This window comes from Hydra viridissima, unplaced genomic scaffold (genome assembly GCF_058129835.1).
Source record: "Hydra viridissima isolate aposymbiotic clone 2 unplaced genomic scaffold, HvirCarnegie_v1 scaffold_5, whole genome shotgun sequence".
Lineage (NCBI taxonomy): Eukaryota > Metazoa > Cnidaria > Hydrozoa > Anthoathecata > Hydridae > Hydra > Hydra viridissima.
In genome coordinates, this window is record NW_028324304.1 from 15,072,715 (window position 1) to 15,093,930 (window position 21,216).

Genomic DNA, 21,216 nt, shown 5'->3' on the forward strand with positions numbered 1-21,216 from the left:
TCAGTAGTTAGTAAAATACTTGCCCTTCAATCTAAATAAAAGATCAGTATGGAGAGAGAAATTATTAGTTAAACTTTTTTATGTAATTAAGGTATTTAAAGATGAAGCAGCTAAAAGGACTATTTCTGGTTTACTTGTTGCATGCAGTTCTGATATTTATTTATTTGCTTTCAGGATCATTTTAAGTGTTGCCCATTTGCAGAAGTTCAATGTCCAAGTATACCGTAACAAGTATTACTCCAAAGGAGAGATTGAGAGTACCATTTAGAGGTGGATTGCAGCTACTGCAGTGTTCTGTGCAGATTTACTCTGCTAGTAACTTTGAATCACTTTTGAAAATGGTACTGAAGCTGATTTTGAAAGTCACAACAATTTTGTTTGTTTTAAGCTCATCGAAGTAAATGTATTCATTTTCCTCTTCAATGTCTTAATAAATGTGGCAAGAAAGACACATTCATTAAAATAGTTATTGTTAATTGTAGAAAGTATTAGATTTTTTCAAAATAAAATTGATCTCTATTGCACAAGAAATAAAACCAAATAAAATTGTTTGTTACATTGAAATAATGCAATTGATTCAATAATTCCGCTAACCAGAAAAATAGAACTGTTTTTCGATTCAATAACTTTTAAGTCTTGAGCATTTAATGCGTTTTTTCATTTATTTGTCCGAAATATATCAGTCCGAAATGAATTTAAAAGTAATTTTTCTTGATTCCAGAGTTAAAATGCGTAATCCATCTATCATACCGCTTACAGATAATAAACAAAAAAAGAATCAAGTACAGTTTGTTCCATAGTGCGATTGATGAAATGTTTATAAAACTTGACCTTATAAAAACCATATGAGAGGTGAAGGCCACTGGGGCCATTTGGCATGAGTCTCATGATATCTAAATCTTTCAGAAGCATAAAAACTTTAGATATTATACAATAACTTACGAATCTGTAAAGTGCCTCAGTACTATTCTAAATTTATTACTATAATTTTTATAATCGCTATTATAATCTAAAAGTAAGCTATTTATTATTTGATTTTTATTTATAGTGAAAATTATTATCCGTTACTTTGATAACCTCTAAAAAATCGCGCATATTTGTTATCTGTTATGATCATGATTAATGTTAATAAATCTAACTTTAGTTTACGTTTCATTAATATTAGTTATTACCTTTAATCTTAATCTAATAAAAAAAAATTGTTTTGATTTTTTACAATTTTATTTGTTAATTAGAAGCTCCTTTTTTTCCCTTTGTTTCTTGTTTATGTCGTAATTAAGCGCTGTTTAAGTTGGCTATTAAAGGATAAGAATTCAGGGACCAGTTGGTATCGTTTGGTATTACTTAGTTTTATATAATAAAAATAGTATTAACTACCTAAAGAAACGAGGCGTTCCTTATAAATCAGACTGCATTAGTCAATCTATTTATTTTTATAACAAGATACAAGCATAGATAACTCAAACAAAATATTGTTCTAACAAAAAAACGTGGGATTAACCATAATGCCTCGTCACAAATCCAGACCAATCAGCATAGGAAACGACGCCACGTGATGCGTACGGTTCCTATTACTGACTGATCTGGCTTTCACTACAATCTAAATTCGACACTACCTATTAATAATTTCATTTTGTTTCATTTTGTAAAAATAGACATTGGATCAAAAGACATAAAAATGTTACACAAATGGAACTGTTTCTTAAAATGACTTGCTTCAATAATCCCAGTACCATTTCACCAAAACTCTTCAAAATTGCGAGACATGCACAAGAGGTTATGCAGAAGCTAATAGAAACATTCTATGTACTGCTTACTGTTTATTGCTAACAAAAGTCATCAGTCATCTTTCAGTGCGCAATCTGGATGAAATATTGTCAGAGGATGGAAAAAGTTTCAAGAATAACGAGATTCCGTCTCGTAAAAATTCAACTTTAGATTAAGAAAATTATATTGTACAGAAACCAGCCAGTAAAGTAACAAGAGCTGAAAAGTCTGTTAATTACCTTCTAATAAAAGAGCTTTTTGGTGAAAGTATTTTCTGAATTAAGATTCTATGGAGAATAGTTGATGTAATATTTTTTTCTGAACGTGGATTAGCATTCTTTGGTTTCACTAATCACAGATGATCCAGAAAATGGAACATTTTGGTCATAATTGAGCTTCTCATTTAAATATATCCCAATTTTGTCTGCACAGGTGAAAAAAGTTCTCAAACACAGCTGTCACAAACATATGGAAGTTCATTATCTTTCAACGCTAAAACAAGATGAATTTATTGATCTCTGTGGCACCTTTGTTCAGACAGCAAATATCAATGAAATTCACATTTAATGATGCCACTCCTGATTGTTCCCACCAAAAACAAACTACTTTCATTTTACGATATTTAAATGTGTTGATGGATCGAAAATATCTTTCTTCTATTTAACAACTTCTCAAAAAAAATTGGTTAGGATGCTGAGTCATGAAAAATTTAAAATACCAAGTTTAGAATTTCAGAAATAAATTGGTCTAATCTATGATAATGATGAAAACATGGTGGAGAAATATAAATTTGTCCATGGAGTACTACAGGAAATAAACTCTGGTTGTTTTTTTTCTCCAGGCAGAAACCGTATTCTGAACCTTAATATTGTGTTCAAGAAAGTGTACAGTTTCTGCAGCAGCAGTCCAAAAAGGTGAAAGATTTTCAAGACATTTGCTAGTTTCTTTACCCAGCATTTCAAGAACTAGATGGTCTGCTCGTATAGAATCTTCTAAAGCAGTTGCTCAGTATTTACATGCAATGAAGAACATCTTGAAAAAGATGAAATCTCTCAATCTCACTGCAGATGCTTGAAATCATCTTTAATTAACTCAAAAGTATATGTCAAACTTTGAATGTGTTCTGTTGTCAAGTTTGTGGCTAAAAACCTCTCACAATTATTCGTGATACCAATCTTATCATTTAAGTGCGGGATGCTACAATTGTTTTAGCAATAGATAATACTGATTGTCTGATAAAACACATTCAACTTACTTGTGAACAGTGGGATATAATTCTAGAGAACGTGAATCTAGTAGCTCAGAGTGAGGGGATTTCGTCTGATTTCTCTCAGCTCACATCAACACAATATGAGTCAGAATCGCACTAAAAATGAAAACCTTCATTACCATTATTGATTTACTTCTATCTGACCTTAAGTATCAGTTCAACTCCTTGAGACATATCTGGACACTATTTAATTTCCTCAAGCTATTCTTTATTCTTAGTAATGAAAACCATTTGTATTCTGCCGATCAGTTTTACAAAGATAATCCAATCACGGTGTTTGAGGAACAAATCTTTATGAAACGGATATATTCCATAAACTTCAAATTAACTAGCAAGCCTTGCCATTTGTTTCAGGAGGTGTTTGAACCTGGATTCCTCTCAAGCTTTCCATGTATCTGTGAAGAATTGCGCATATTTCTTACTTTATCTTTGTCTGTGACTACAGCTGAATGCTCATTCAGTATGCTGAAGAAAGTTAAAACTTTTTGCCAATCATCTGTCATCAGAGCGTTTTAATAGGCTGACAATGCTCAATATAAACTCCGATCTTATGCGCAGACTTGATTTTTCATCAATCATTGCCACATTTCCTGCGACTAATGCCAGAAAGTCATTTCTTTAATTAAAATTGTCTGCACTTGCTGGATAAATGCAAAAAAAGCATTTCTGCAATAAAATTTGATGTTCAATCATTGTAACCATTGTTTTAATTTTATCTCATTAACAATACACGAGCAGGGTTGTAAATGCGTGATATACAAGAGGCCTAAAAATATTAAAGCGGCTTTGGGTTTTGAGGGCGTGCTCATTTAGGTTTTCGGGATAAATTTGTTGCCAAACAAAACAATTCTCAAAAGTACTGATAAATCTTTTTTTTTCATGCAGTTTTAATGATGAAATACCATCACTTTCTTTAATGCAATTCTTGTTTAAAGAATTTCATTTTTTCAATTACTGCTGTATTTGGAGCTGAGATATTTACAATAAAAGAACATCACAAAGAAACTCTTTTGAGTCTTTTTTCTAACTGATTTTTGTAAACCATGGAAAATATACTTTGAACTGATTTTACCTTGTAATGTATTCATTTACCTATACAAGTTTTTTCCAAATGTTAACATTTTACAAGACATTAGCCTAAAAAAAGTGTTTCTGATGTATATTAAAATCATTTATCTCAAAATGTAATTGGATTGCGTATAGTTAAAGCCAAAATTGGCCTCCCAAAATGGCGGCGATCAGAGCTCTTAGCGGTGACCGATGCACATTTAATAAGTTTATAAAGAAATACAAAAGAATATGATTAGAATTACTTATGTTAGAAAAACTAGACTATGAAATAAATTTTTAAAATGTTTAGACATGGACAACTTTAAAAAAGTATTAGACGAAGAAATCTTTAATTTAAATATTAAAGTTCAAAATAGTCGATTTAATTCTTAAGTACAATTTACGATTAAACTGATATTTATGTATAATTTACGTACCTTTCAGTTCTTAGTTACTCAATGCTGTGTGCTAGAAGGTGGATAATATAACTGCATGATAAGCAGCAGTGGTGTCTTCTTTCAACTTTGACAAATTTCATGTTTTCAATTTTTATACCAAGATATCAGATATGTACATGCTGCATGAACTATTAGCTGAGTGCTGTGATTACACACAACTCAGGGGCTCCTTCTAAGACTATTTAATTATGAATGTAGTTAATGGATATAATATTTAACAAGAATATTAAAAACAAAATATAATATTATATATTTCTTTACTCATGTATTATTCTTTGTAATATTCCAGGTCTCAATAAATGAGTCATTTGTTTTAGATTTGTTATTCAAAAAAACTTTAAAATTTATTAAAGGAATTTTTAAAATAATATACATTAGGGTGCATCAAACGCCCCATGCTTTTGTAAACATTAAAAATTTTGACTGTACCAAAGTTAATTTTTTTCCAAATACTGTTTTAAGCTTTTGTGTGAAATTTCAATTTTCTAAGTCAATGTTTAAGGGGTCCTCCATTGTTGCAAAGTTTTGTATATAGTTTAACATAGCGAATAATGTTTTGTATATAGATTAACATAGCGAATAATTAGACATGTGTCACAAATACAACAAAATCAAATAGTTTTTGCACTTGGTGGGCGGTTGTAATACTCCCTCAAAGAAGATCATTAACCCCTGGTGACAAAAATTTGGCACAAAATAAACACAGACAGTAATAGTACAACTAAAAGTTTAATGATCAAAAAATATTGTACAGAATATTAAACAATATATTATTTTTTTATTTCCGGGACTGCAATAATGATTTCTCGCCATTACGACGCGGCATCAACTTTTTTGTATACATGTTCACACATGCCTTGTACAAGATTTTTATCAATTTTTTTTAAACAAGAATGGATTTTTTTTTGCAGCTGATCTTCACTTGCAGCTTCCCAATTGTTTTCATACACGTAGTTTTTAAGTACTGACCAGAAATCTTCAATTGGTCTTAATTCTGGGACACATGCTGGATTATCAAATTTTGTTACATAACGGATATTTTTCTCATCGAGGTAATTGATCAAACTTCTAGCATAATGTGAAGAGGCCAAGTCAGGCCAGAATACATAATTACCATCACTGTGATGTTTGTTGATAAAAGGAATCAATTGTTTGATGATGTAATCATTTTTGTACACTGTTTGGTTAATTGCCAGTCTCGCAGGAACATTATATGGTTTCGAGATTCAACGAGGGGAAATGGTAATCCAAACAAGAATTTTTTTTTCAAATTTGCTTTTGCGCTTATATTTTACATTTTTTGCGTCATCTGAGTAAAATCCAACATTCGAATTTTTATTTGTATGTTTAAATGTAAAATAAGACTCATCGTCAATGACAAAGTCGCGGTTTCTGAATTTGCTACAAATTCTTCCACACTTCAGTTGCAACTGCTTTAACTGTTTCTCAGTCCGATCAGGGATTTGTTTTTTCTTAAAATAACAAATGTTTGTTGTTTTTTTTATTGTTTTTACAATGTAGGAATGATCACACTTGAATTTATTTACAATTTTTCTTGTTGAAGTTCCAGACCGGTTGTTCAAAACCCAGCAAACATGTCAGCGTTGAATCAACGTTGAAAACCGGTCGCAGCGTAGAAAAAGCGTTACAGTGACAAAAACAACGTCTTTTCAACGTTGAATCAATGTCCGTTTTTTGTATACCAAATCGCGATAAATTGAAACGTTGAATAAGCGTTGAAATTGTAACGTAATTTAGCTTCTCAAAATAAAACGTTTATTTAACGTGGAATCACTTTACGCAAAAAGCCACTTTAAAAACGTTTAAAAATTTATGCTTTATCAACGTTGTTTTATAAATAGCTTAAATACGTTGAAAAAGCAGCTAATGTGTGACGTTGATAAACCTTAAACTTTGCGATGTTAAAAGTAAACCGCTTTTTAAACGTTACATTTTCAACGTTGAAAAAGCGTATAAATTTCAACGTATACTATCTTCTAAAAAAATCGCGTTTATTCAACGTTGAATAAAAAATAAGTAAATAATCACAGTAAAAACGTCGCTAAGTTTAAGGTTTATCAACGTTACACACTAGCTGCTTTTTCAACGTATTTAAGCTATTTATAAAACAACGTTTATTCAACGTTACATATACCAACGTTGAAAATGTGGTAATTAAAAAACGTTGAAAAAGTGTTTTTTTGCCAACATCAATAAAACGTTGCTTTTGCAACGTTGAGGAAGTTGTACATTGACAATTTTTGTCTCATTGATGTAGCCATTACAAAAATAATTTGCCGTAATGGAAAGGCAAGGAAAAATTAATAGAATGCATGCAGATGGTATAAAAAATATTTTAAAGTTACATTTTATAACCTATTTTTATTGTGACTAATTTAAAACTTTTAGATTTTATATCAAAGTGTATATAATATACATAAATATCAGGGTAAATTCGATTTATTCAGGTTATTTTTGTCTGTATTTTTATTTTATTTTAAGTTGACCATTTTAATAAAATGCTCAACTTTTTAAAAAAAGTTATTTCTTATTTAGAAATAGTACTTTATTTTAATAATGTTCAGATGTACAAAGTAATATCAAAGCTAATAAAATATAATAAGTCAAAAGACATATTGCGTGTTTGTATCTCTGTATTATATATTCATGCTTTTTTTAAAATTTCACATAAATGTATATAAATATCTATACAAAATGAATTTCAGCTCAGTCAGTAGCAAACTTTGGACATTTTTAAATTAGTTGTTGGAGTAATAAACTATTTAAAAACTTTTGGTCGGAGGAGGTATTTTAGTGGGCAAACATCCTGTGGTAGAAAAGTTTTTCAAATTCTGCCTCAAACATTTTCAAAACATGACAGCTATTTGTATATATACACATAAATAATATATATACATATATATATATATATATATATATATATATATATATATATATATATATATATATATATATATATATATATATATATATATATATATATATATATATATATATATATATATATATATATATATGTAAATAAAAAAAATGATATCCATTTAAATAATCTATTATAATGGCTTCACAATCTTGGGCTTAAGTTGTTTATTTTTTAAAATAAGATTGAAACAGAGGCAGTTGTTCCATCTTGTTGGGTAAAAGATGGTTGGTTATTTTTACCGTATTCATTGCTATTTTAATTGTTAAATATGAATAAAAAAAACTATTATTAATGTTTTATATTAATAGTGAAGTGCAATATCAAATAAACTTTTTTCTTTCTAATTTGGGATAAATAATATTTAATCTGTTTATTTTATTATTATTGCCTAGATATATATTGTAATCTGTTTACACTTATTCTACATTTCTTACATTTATTGTTTATATTTATTTTACTAAATAGTTACTAATAGATAAAGAAGTATGTGAAGGATTTAATTTCACGACTACAGAGGAATCTGAAGAAGAATGTGAGTAATTATGTTTGTGAATAATTGTGTTTCTTTTTGGATTTGTCTTTTCTTTGTTTTTTATATGGTAAAGAATAAAAAAAAAAAGAGTTGTATGTATTTAAAAAAAAAACGTACATACTTGCTTAATAAATTGCATTTTTTTTTTAGAATTTCAGAAAAAGGTTTTTAAACAACTTTGAGAAATTGAAAATATGGTAAAGGATCTTCAAAATGTTTCTTCAGTTGTATGCGAAGATCTACAAATAAATGCATTGAGTTCAATAGAACAACTTATTGAGCTTGATACTACATTAAATGACAGTGTCATTTTTTCTAAATGGGTAAGTTGCCCTGTCGCTATTGCTAGTTTAATTTTTTGTATTTTTCTTTATGTTGTCATGGTAAATTCATTAATATTATTAACTGAAAAGTTGATTAAACAATATTATTTTATTTTATTTATTATAATTTCTCATTCTATACATAATTGCTTTTTGTTTTTTTCAACTTTCAATGTTTTTTAGTTTGTTTAAAAATGTAAGGAATTTTATAAAAGATTGCCTTTAATTATATTATTATTTAAACATTGATTAAAGATTTTTTTGAAAGCAGGTATCGCAAATAGCGAAAATTGGTGGAGTTAACTTAAAAGAAAATTTAAAATGTGTTATTGATAATGTAAAACGTGTTATTTCCAAGCTGAAATGGCAATGGTTTTTAATGAATAATTTAAAAAGTGTTTGCGAAATATATTTATTATATTAAATATAATCATACGCTTTTTTAAGCATATCATTATATGCTTTCTTTCCTGTAGCATGAATGTTGTATTGTACAATATTGTAAATATTGATTCAAATAATTACTAACTTTTTAGGCTGTTAACGATTGAGTTGCGCTGTTTGTTAAACATGAAGGGGCAAACCAATTCCACTAACAAAACCAAACAAAAGTTTGCTTTTTCAAAGACAAAATTGGAGCGTGTTTTAGTTGGTAATATGTTTTGTTTAAACTTTTTAAGTATGCAGATTTTTACTAATAGCATTTAAGCAAGAAGTTTGAATTTTATATTTTAAAGAGTGTCTCAAAAACATACCCAGATGAAGCAGGGATTTATGAAGCTGTAAAATCAATTCTGAAATATTCGCCAATAAATGTTTGTAGAAAGCAGAAATCCAAAGTTTAGAGTTTTTTAATGACATTTTAGGATATGTGATATGATTTTGTTTGTGTCATGTGTAAAGCGCTTTTTCTAAAATATACGTTTATTTACTTAATCTTTCATTGTATCATAAATTATTTTATTCAAGCTTTTCAAATTTAAGCAACTACAGTTGGCTAATTAGATTGCTTCAGAGAAACTGATGATAGTAAAAGTTTGTTATATATATGTATATGTATATATATATATATATATATATATATATATATATATATATATATATATATATATATATATATATATACATACATATATATATATATTTATATATTTATATTTATATATATATTTATTTTTACTTTATAAATTTATTAATAATCATACTAGTTCATTAACATTTTTTTTTTACATTTGCTCTCAGATCACTAATGATAAAAGTTTTATTTTTTGGTTTAGATTCTGTATCTCAATGATATCCTGGCCTATCGATACGATATCCTGTAAATTGTATTTTTTTTATATATTGTATAAATATATATACAGACACTCACACACATAAATCTTTAAAAAAATATTTATATTTTTATATATATCTATGAATTGTTTATTTTAGGCTTTTTTTATATTTATCATTCTATATTATTGTTGTGTTAAAAATCGATTTTGGAAATATTGCAAGTGTAGAGTTCAACAAACAATTTTGTTTTATTTGCCAATTCAAGATATATATATATGTATGTATATATATATATATATATATATATATATATATATATATATATATATATATATATATATATATATATATATATTATATATATAAACATATATATATATAAGCGTTGTTTCAACGTTATATTTCAACCTTTACTCGACGTCTTTGAGTAACGTTAAACCGACGTTTTACTATCATCGTTACAAATCCTTACCAAATCGAGTGCTTTAACAACGTTTAAGCAACGCTTTTTTAGTAACGTTTTTTCAACGTTTAGTTGCGACATTTTTGTAACGTCTTTTAGTAACGTTTTTTCAACGTTACGCAACAACGTTTAATCAACGAGTCTTTAACAACGTTACATATCTTTGCAAAATCGATGACTTTGTCAACGTTTCCGCAACATCTTTTGCGACCGGTTTTCAACGTTGATTCAACGCTGACATGTTTGCTGGGAAGACCTTTCAGACGATTGATGTTCCCAGCAGTCATAATTTTTGGTTTTCTGCCTGATCCAGGCTTACGAAACTTTGGCTCATTGTTCTTCCACTTTGCCATATAACGTTTAATGGTTCTTTCGGGGTGATTAGAGGCAACAAAATACTCTACGGTGCTCTTCGTTTTAGCGTTAGGATGCAAATTACAATAGTTGTACACTTGTTCAATTAATGTAGTCGACTTCATTTTTGGATAACTTTTTTATTAATTAATCTTAGTAAACAAAACTTTCAGTAAAAGATAAGTAACACTTTATAAACAAAATAACTAAAAAATTAAGACTGGATAACTAAAAATTCAATAAGTTTTAGCTTATCAAAGATTGTGCCAAATTTTTGTCACCAGTGGTTAGTATGCTGTTGCAACAGGCATATTTTGATAGGATAGATTAGTTTGGCCATCCATCTTGCCTTGTATAATGCACCTGGTCTGTTAAAGGTGATTACACTGTCTTCTGTATCCTCTGTGTCTAAGAAGAGTGTGCATAGATAAATAAACTCCTTGTAATCATCTCATCTCAGTTTAAGCTCAGCTTGAGTAGCCCTCAGGACTTCAGAGCTGCATGAGGAATGAAAAGTCTTGGCTTCTTGACAGTAAGAATTCGTCGAGTCAAAGTGTGTTAGAGACGATTTCTTAAACGTTTTGTCTATAAGATTAAAGTTCATTCAGAAATTTATAAAAAGAACTACATCAGGTGGTCTGGAAGTCTCAATTTTAAGATCTTCAAATACATGTTAAAGCACTACTTTCCCAATAAGATGGCGACAGCCAGACCATAGCAAGACTTTACCAAGTTTTTGGTTGGATTGTCACACATGCTGTAGAAACGTGGCCTATGTTTGAGGCGATTGTGGCTAATGTCATGTTGACAATTGATTCTGCACAATGCCAGGAATTTAACAGATCAAGTGTTAAATTAGCTATTTTGTTGCCTAAGCTTTCTTCGCAAAATGGATGTATTGGAACGCCAAGTAGCTTCAAATTTTCTGCATTTCCAACCACTACACAAAGCCGTTCTACAGACGCGATCTTATCAGTTAAAGAAGTCATCAATTTTGAGTCCCAATGAAGAGTTGCCATGTCAGGTGCAACAATTGTTCTTTATAGTCTTCTGCCAATTGCTGAACAACATTTCTCCGGGATCTGTCTGCAGTAGCGTAAGTAGACACATTAGAACTGTTGCCTTGTGACTCTTCAATCAAAGCTGCTGTAAACGTTGCTTGTTGAGCTGCAGACATATTCAAGCTAATTACTAAAGCAACAAGTCTGGGACGTTTCAGTATATCAAGATGCCATCACTGATATTCGTTTAAAGAAGAAGAATAAAAAGAGGAGTAATTGATAAAAGCAGTATTAAACGCTACAAAGAGAGCAGAAAAATAAATTTTTGATTAAAAAAAATTAAAAAGCCTTACAGATCCAATCTGATTGGCATATTTGACTTAAGTCTTCTCCATAACTCTCTTTTTATGTTAAAAGTGTATATAAAATCCTTACAAAACTCTAACGTGGCTAACTAGACCAAGTCCTTTTTGCCATGAGAATAAACCATTTTTTTTAATCTTGAAAAACTTGACCTAACTTTATAAACATTAACCTCAAACATTATAAATAAGGTTCCAAGTGATAAAAGTTTGTATATATAGTCAATTTTTATAGAAAGATTACACATCTTTATGTTTATCTGAAATCTACTGGCAATAGAAAAAAGATATGAAAAAAAAAGGCGTAAAAAAAATTTCATAAGATTTGTATACTAGCTGCCTACGGGTTTTGTTTTCATTAAAAAAATTAGTTATTTAAACAAAGCTATTGTATTTAAATCTCTCAGTTCAAAGTTGTAGCCTAAATTTGACAGATATTTATTTCCTAAAAATTAATTCCATTTTGGAATTTGTTGGTTTCCAACGTTATTTAGTTCAACTTTATTTAAAACACATTGAATATTTCCCAATAAATGTAGACTGGATAATCAAATAATAAAAATATTTTAAAATTCTTTTCATCAAGTGTTTTATTTATTCCTTATCTTTGAACAAACAAAAATATCAAATCGATACTTAAAAATTTTGGTGTTGTATTACATCATTTGTGAAAATTTTGGTGTACTATTTCACCTTTTCTAATGTAGAAGCATAAAAAAGTAGAGAAAGGAGTGATACTTCCATTTCAAATACTGAAGCTTTTTTTTGAAAAGATGGATAAAGATTGTGGTGGGTTTGACGTAAGTTTTGTAAATACACTCCTTGATGATTACAAATGCTCAATTTGTTACTTTGTTTTGCGTGATCCTCAACAACTTGCAGGATGTGGCCATAGGTTTTGTAAATCGTGCTTGCAAAATTATCTTAGGTAAAACAATTGTTAAATTCTTTGTAAACTTTTTTGCTTTAAAAAACATGTCTTTTTGAGTTAATTTAATAATATTTAAGTCTGTTGATTTTTCAACTTATCAACAAGTTTATTTATTATTTTTTGGATTTTATTTCCAACCTTATGTAGTTTGTTTTACTGGTTTCGCGCCTTATTTTTAAAGTGGACTTAAACATTCCTTGTCTATAACTATTAAAGCTTAGATAAAAGTTTTGTAGAAACTCACTAATACAAATAAATAAATGTTAATTTCTTTTTTATTGATATTCATATATATTTAAAAATTTCAAGTGACTATTTATTTAGAAATTCAGATGAGTTTTCTATTTTTGGTCATTCTCAAGCACTTTGTCCGATTTGCCGAAGTCACATTAATAAATCTATGGTAAGCAATATTCACTTTCAAAATCTTAACATAGTGTTGCTGGAGAAACCCTACTAGTGATTTAATTAATCCCTAAAGGAAACCTTTTTTATGAAAAATAAACAAAAAAAGAAAGAGTGAAAGAACCTCCTTTAAGACCTTCATATTGCATTTAGATGAAGTTTTTTGTTCACATCTTTCAACTAGACTGAATGAATTGTTTTCACGCATTATCTCTGAAAATAGCTATATTTTTCAATATGCTTCAATATTCCCATTACGCAAGGAAAGGATATGGCTGCTATTTTGAAGTTATTGCAAAATTCTATTATATTGCAAAATACTATATATATGCAAGTTACTCTATTATGAATGTGATCACTACTATGAAACTAGGTCTAGATAAAGTATTACTTATTTAAACTATTAACAAGCAGAAAATAATGGAGCTTGTTCTTTAACAATATCTTTTGTGCATTTAAGTCATTTTATCATATTTTTAACCGGTACCGCTTTTACATAGACACCATTGAAAAAGAAAACTCAGAGGTACTCGAAAGTTCATACAAAAATGGCTGTTGCTGAATAATTGTTAATGGTGGTTTATAATTAATCATGTACAATAAATAGATGCCTACTCTGAATGTTTTACCCGGCAATGTATATCAAACTTTGCCTTATAAAGTTCATTTATAATTCAGATCGAACTAAAGTTTCTTAAAAAAGTATTTTTAAAGTTCAAATTAAAGTTAAATATTTATTAAAAATTTTCGTTAGTTTGTTAACCATGTGAAAATATTTAAACAATAAATTCTTAGCAATAAAGAGTTTACAGTGATCATTAGCTTAAAATTATGTTAAAATTGAAAATTATAAACAAGTAACACTAATTTTAAAAGTTAAGATTGCACTTGCCACAAACTGTCTTTGTACATCTTTTCTTTTTTTAATTGTTCTAATTCAATATTTCAATAACACTTTAGATAGTGTTATTGAAATATTGAATTAGAACAATTTCTCGCTCAACACAATCATTAGTATAAACTAAATCTAAAATTAAAATATAGACTTAAAAAAAGACTTGCATTTAATTAATATTATGAAAAGTAAAAGGGTACTAGAAAGATTTGTTCACCTGTTAATGTTAAAATCAATATTCAAACCATATTTCGTAGTCAAGCTTGTAATAACATACATTTATTTAAATTAAAATAAGCAAAGTTAGTCAAAACGATGAAACATTCAATATTTTTAAAAACTTTATTCGCCATAGCTAAATGATACTAAAATAAATACCTACCTTGAAAGTAACTGAAACAGGAGCTTATTTCAAAAAAGTAACTTTATTTTGCATTTTCAGAAAAATTTAAAATTTTTATTAATCGAACATCAAAATGTCAATGATTTAAAACTTTATTGCACCAATAGAGTTTATCCTATTTGGTAAATGCATATATAGGTTTCTATAAAAATAATAACTTTCAAGTTTCATAGTTTTTTTAGAATTAATGATGCAATTGTATTACAAACTAAATAATAGAACAGTAAGCTATGATGAGTAAAATTATTTGTTATATTTTTATTACAATTAAGATATTTGAAGATAAAGCTGTCAAGAGGACAATTTCTGGATTACTTGTGGCATGTAAATATTTTAAAGATTGCAAATGGGCTTGCGAATTAAGGGAAATTAATGTACGAACTGTTATCTTAATGTTAATTGTTTATAACTTTTGATTTACGTAAGTTCCTTAAATTCTGATTCCTTTTTTTAATGTTGATGAAAACTATTTTAATTTAGTTTTAATTTCAAGCTAGATATTTGAGAAAGAAAAAAAGTATCGTGTTGTTGCTTTACATTTTACAGTTGGAGATGTAAAACTTTATTAAAACTAAAACACGGTTTAATTACATTTCTTTTTCTAGTATGGCAAACCATTTGTCTTAATCAATTTTATTATTGATTATTAAGTATTATAAATTCTGACATTTAATTAATTGGTTTTAGGATCATTTAAAGTGTTGCCCATTTGCAGAAGTTCAATGCCCTAATATACCGTGCAAAGTATTATCCATAAGAAGAGATTTAGAGCACCATTTAGCTTTAGATTGCAACTACCGAAGTATATCGTGTAAATTTTGTCAAACAAAATGCGTTTATCAGAATCTAGAAGTAAACTTTTAATTTCTATAAAAACATTAAATAAATTTTAGTCTACATGTAAGTTTAAATGACTTTTGAATATGAATATGATCATTTTGAATCAGAACAATTTTGTTTGTTTTAGGCTCACTGGAGCGTCTGCATGCGTTTTCCCCTTGAATGTTTCAATAAATGTGGTAAGAAAGACGTTTTGAGAAGTGAGGTGAATTCTTTAATATATTGCAGGTATTTAAAAATAAGTTTGTTTTAGTAAAGCTATATCAGAGTAATGTCCCATTTTTTTGTAATTTAGATGAGTTCTCATGTAGCAAATGATTGCATACTCACCATTCATTCTTGTAAATTTTTTGAAATTGGATGTTTGTTCAAGGTCAGATTTTAAATGGTTTTAAATTCATTTAATAGTCAATATTAAGTCTAGAATATCCGAGATTTTTTACAAATAGATTCTCCTTATCGCAAGTAAAAACGAAATAAATTATTTAATTGAAGTAATGCATTTGACTCGATAATTCCACTAGGTAGGAAAATGAATATGTTAATAGAAAAAATAACTTTGGTACATTATATTTTCATTCTTTTTTTTTTTTTGGACTAAATTTATCAGCCTGAAATGAATAAATAAAAGTTAATGTACCAATAAAGTCTTTTAAACTAATCATTTTTCCATTTCGATCTCGTTCTTCTTGTTCATTTTATTCTGTTATATTTCAGTTTTTAAATAACTTAATAATGGCTTTTCCTGAATTTATAGCCATGATATGTGGCAGGGGTGGCGTAGCAGTGGGGCTAAGGGGGCTTCAGCCCCTCACTTTTAAAAGTGTGGGACTATTGGTATTGTAGCCTGTAAAATTATTATTTTAAAGTGTTTTAATTTATTTTAAATCACGTCTTCAAGCCGCTAGAGGTTAATTAGCGTTTTGCATCTGAAATAATAATTTAACGTGTTTGGTTCCAATCACATTGTACAAGCTGCTAAGAAGCAATTAAAACTGCAAAACTGTTGTTTTAAAATGTTTTATCTTGATTCAAATCATGTCTTCATTTATTCAACTTCATTTATTTAACTCTAAAGAGACTGGTATATCTTCTATTTTATTCTAGTATTTTTCCCTAGCCTCAATGTGTTGTTTGTGTGCAATGAATAGCAATCAAATAACAAAGCAACTGCAAGTCCTTTTCATTAAATAATTTGGAAAGCAAAGAAATTCATCTAGCTTTAAACAATTCTCACTTTGATTAAAAAATCCTTTCGAAGATGGTGGAGAATTTTCTATTAACTCTGGATTCACTCTTTTTCGTTAAAAGCTGATGATCTTACATTTTTATGGGTTCGAACTTGGGATAAATATTTAAGTCGCTAAGAATTAAATTTTTAAAGTTTGATATAATCTTTTAACTATTATAAAAACTACAAGTGTTATCTGTACTTAAAGGTCATGTCTGTACTTAGAAGAAAAAATCTATTAACTTTGGAATTAATTTTAGAATATTTTTTAAAAAAATGAGAAGTTTTAATTAGCGGCATTTCATTCAGAGTTACGTTTAAAAAAGTAATTTCAAAATATAAAAAATATCTTTTCAAAATATTCTAAAAAAATTTACCAAGTTAGTAGATTTTGTCTAATGGTTCAGAAAATATTGCGTATGGTTGCAATATATCTGATCACAATATATCTAATCAGGTTATTAAAGCTTTTCGATTCTAAATACGTTGGAATTCAAGTTTTTCAGTTTTGATTTTTTTGTGTAGAAATCTATGTACTTTTAAAATCATTTTCTTTTAATTATTTCATAATAGTGTGTTATAGTTATTCATTGTAGTTCATTCATAAGTTTAGTTTATTGCTACTTTAATAAGTATAGTTTTTTTTTAGAAAAATGTATTTAATAGTAGAAATAAATATATAATCAAACTTTCCTATTAAAAAATAAATACAGATATTGAAAGACCATTTCTTTCATTTATTAGAAAAAAACGCGATCTTATATTAACAGTAAAAAAATCTCTTGAAATTAGGCTTTAACCATGTTACTTGACATTTTTAGCCACTTTATTTTTTTCAAAAACTTTACAAGATAAAATTGTTTTGATATATGAATTCAGCACGATCTTCACCAAGTGAAAATTCTTTACTTTGACCTTTTTCGATAGCCTGAACCAATTAATCTATAGTTCAATATCCATCTTTGACTTTTAGCGATTCATGGTTGCTAATATCTATGAAAAGTAGATTGGTTTCTGTAGTTAGAAGTATATTAGTGGGATATGGATAACAATAATGTTTGCTTTGTTCACAGAATGAAAATTTAAATTTATAAAATAAATTTTCATTTTCATAAACCATAAAATAAATTTTCATTTTCATAAACTTTCATTTTCATAAATTTTCATTTTCATAAATTTTCATTTTCATAAATTTTCATTTTCATAAATTTTCATTTTCATAAATTTTCATTTTCATAAATTTTCATTTTCATAAATTTTCATTTTCATAAATTTTCATTTTCATAAATTTTCATTTTCATAAATTTTCATTTTCATAAATTTTCATTTTCATAAATTTTCATTTTCATAAATTTTCATTTTCATAAATTTTCATTTTCATAAATTTTCATTTTCATAAATTTTCATTTTCATAAATTTTCATTTTCATAAATTTTCATTTTCATAAATTTTCATTTTCATAAATTTTCATTTTCATAAATTTTCATTTTCATAAATTTTCATTTTCATAAATTTTCATTTTCATAAATTTTCATTTTCATAAATTTTCATTTTCATAAATTTTCATTTTCATAAATTTTCATTTTCATAAATTTTCATTTTCATAAATTTTCATTTTCATAAATTTTCATTTTCATAAATTTTCATTTTCATAAATTTTCATTTTCATAAATTTTCATTTTCATAAATTTTCATTTTCATAAATTTTCATTTTCATAAATTTTCATTTTCATAAATTTTCATTTTCATAAATTTTCATTTTCATAAATTTTCATTTTCATAAATTTTCATTTTCATAAATTTTCATTTTCATAAATTTTCATTTTCATAAATTTTCATTTTCATAAATTTTCATTTTCATAAATTTTCATTTTCATAAATTTTCATTTTCATAAATTTTCATTTTCATAAATCAGTTTTTTAATATATTATTAAAAAAAAACCTGATTTCCTGTTTCCTTTGAAGTAAACTGATTGTTTCACAAGTTTACGAAATTTTAGTACTTAAGCAAGAGCTAAATTATAAGGAACTCTTTACACATGACATAAACCAGTTGGGTTAAAAAATTAGGAATCTTTTGTGTAGTTTCAATTTAAAAAAATCGTTCACAGTTTTGCTTAAACCCCTATGTATCTATGTAAAACTCAACATAATTAATATATAAATTAATTCCCTTGACATTCATACATCTTTTTAAAGAAATAATTAAACGTAAAGGCATAATTTTTTTTATGAATTCCTCAAAAGAACACATTTCGAATTTGCAGATTGTGATACTACATTAACACAAGTTGCCCGAGACGGAAAGTGCTCTGTTGTGGGGAACTGCGTATTGTTTTATCCGTTATTTTAAAAAATTATAAAATTTTTTCGCTTATCAAAAAATTATTTTTTTAACTTATCAAAAAGTTTTGGAACTTTTTTCAATCTTTGTATTTTTTAGGGAAATGAGAGAGAACAAATCGATCATAATTCATCATCGACTGGTATTCATTTAAATTTGGCCGTTAAAAAGCTAATTTCTATTGAAAAAGCATCAGTTCAAAAAGACAAAGTACTTAGCAACATGCAAATCAAAATTTCTGACCTGGAGAAACGAAACAAAAATATAAGCTTTAATAAATATGGTATAGATATCAATCAAATAAAATCGTTTACCCGATTAATATGTGTAAGGTTTACTTTGATGATTATTAATAATTTTTGTTATCAATTATGGTAACGAAATTTACTGATACCACCGAGGATATCGTTAAGACCATAAATTAACAGAGAAAACAAAGAAAAAAAGAATATTCCGAAGCGAAGAAAGAGCCCAGTGAGTTTTCAGGTTTCTTGCAGCGAAAAACATCATCGCCTAATGGATTTTTGAGAATATCTATTTTTTAGTGAAGTCATCCATTTAAGTCTAATATATTTTAGATTTATACACAAACTTTAACTACGTTTAAGTATATTAGAGTATTGTTAGTAAATGTATTTTCAAAAATATTTTCTATAAAGAATATTTTGTAGTAATATCAGAGACTTTTAATAACCATTCAATGAACTATCTTTCTTTTATAGTACCAGACTTAATTTCTAACCAATCGCTGTGACACTAAAGGAATGGCATAAATAAAGCTTTCTAATATCCCAAAACAATTTTTCATTAACAACCTGTTTACTTTTAAGACATTTAAATGAAGTTTTTGTAGACTTGTATGTCATAAAAATTGTTAACACCTAGGAATTAAGAAAATGTGGGTGTCTAGCACATAACGAACTTCTTGAAAAACTACTCATATTCTTTAAACAACTACTCTTAAGATTTTAAATGTCTCAGGAAGTTCTTAAACTGCTGGCGATGATATCAACTGAGCACAAAATTGGCATTCAATTAAAGTTTAACAACGCAATTGATTACTTTGCTGGAAAGAATTCAAGAAAATGTAAGCTTTATTTTCATTTCAATTACGTTTCACCATTATCATAAAAGGTTTAACATCTTTCATATAACTCTGTGGATTAGCTGGTGATTCAATTAAAAAACCACTTACATAGTCCGGCAACTGTTTTTGGATTGTCGAGAGTTGGCTTGCATTATGAGACAAATGATGAAATTGTATGTTTCTCTGGCAGTGATCTGTCGATTTTTTTAGATTGTTTCTTCAAATCTTGATACCATTTCTTCAAATGTTGAGGCTGCTGCATTTGAAGTTGTTTCTGATATGCAGAGTGCTTTAAATTCCTTTGGAATCTTCAGCCGTTCAGTTAACTTACAAATTACCGATAATGTGAGCAATCTACCGAATAATGACATATAGAATGTCAACAAGGGCCACGACGACAAGACTATAGTATTTTGTTGATTGCTAAAATTGTACAAAGTTGTTATGCAGTCTCATACGAGATGGAGCAATTCAACAACTGGTATTGTAGTTATTTCTTTTTGGGAGATTAGTAGCTTCAGCTAAAGTTTCTCAAGCCTTGACAAGTTCTTTCAATTTAATAGCAACCTGAACTGATGTTATTAAGTGGTTAAAGTTCCTCAACTGCAATACGTTTTTTAATTTTATCAGGCTGTTTAACCACCCCTTAGAGCAGTCTGTATGTGCTATTCCATAGAATAAAGTTAATTACAGGTATTGAACAACAATTTTAAATTTAAAGCTGAAACGATTCTTCTTGCCGAAAAACCACTGCATGCCCACTAAATGGAAATAGTTTAGGAAAAACCTTTTTTATATTTGCAATATAAAAGCTTTACAGCAAGTAAAGGGGCTTTACTATATTTGGCTCACTGAGAAACCTTCAAAGATAAATGGTACAAACATAGAAATTCTTCTTGTTATGAAACTAAGGCAAGCTCTACTGAACCTAAATTTGTATGGGAGTGTAAAAGTTAAGGTTTAGAACCCAACCTTACGTAGAACATCATCGATCAGGCAGAACCATTTAAAGCTGGTGACAAATAGTGTAATTTGTGCTTAACGGAAAAGTTTCACATTATCACGTCAAAACTGAGCTTGCTCAATAAAAGAAGCGAGCAAGCACCAAAGTAATGCCATGAAAATTAATTTTTAATAAAAAACGTTAATGACATCATAGCAGACACTCTATAGCACTTTTTTCGATATTTTTTGTCGTTACGCTTTTTTACGGTTTATAACATCTGATGATTGTTATTACGTGAAACTTTAAGCAATGTTATATATTTCTAGAAAAT

At 27.7% G+C, this 21,216-nt stretch overlaps 1 protein-coding gene and 1 long non-coding RNA gene across 3 annotated transcripts; both read left to right on the top strand.

The window, feature by feature from the left end:
* The first annotated feature begins 7,947 nt into the window (after positions 1-7,947).
* LOC149888877 (uncharacterized) lies at positions 7,948-9,684 on the top strand. Of its 2 annotated transcripts, XR_016452880.1 has the most exons (4): positions 7,948-8,021; positions 8,172-8,344; positions 8,881-8,996; positions 9,622-9,684. It is a non-coding gene; the product is annotated as an uncharacterized LOC149888877 (long non-coding RNA). The 2 variants fall into 2 exon arrangements; XR_016452879.1 differs by lacking the exon at positions 9,622-9,684 and having other exon boundaries at positions 8,881-9,168.
* Positions 9,685-12,473: 2,789 nt separating this feature from the next.
* Positions 12,474-19,553, top strand: LOC149888878 (TNF receptor-associated factor 3-like). Its single transcript, XM_090088712.1, has 7 exons — positions 12,474-12,730; positions 13,058-13,136; positions 14,709-14,810; positions 15,124-15,288; positions 15,404-15,481; positions 15,572-15,649; positions 18,952-19,553. The coding sequence occupies exons 1-7, from the start codon at positions 12,576-12,578 to the stop codon at positions 19,228-19,230; spliced, it is 936 nt and encodes a 311-aa protein (XP_089944838.1). The 5' UTR covers positions 12,474-12,575; the 3' UTR covers positions 19,231-19,553.
* The last annotated feature ends 1,663 nt before the right edge of the window (positions 19,554-21,216 follow it).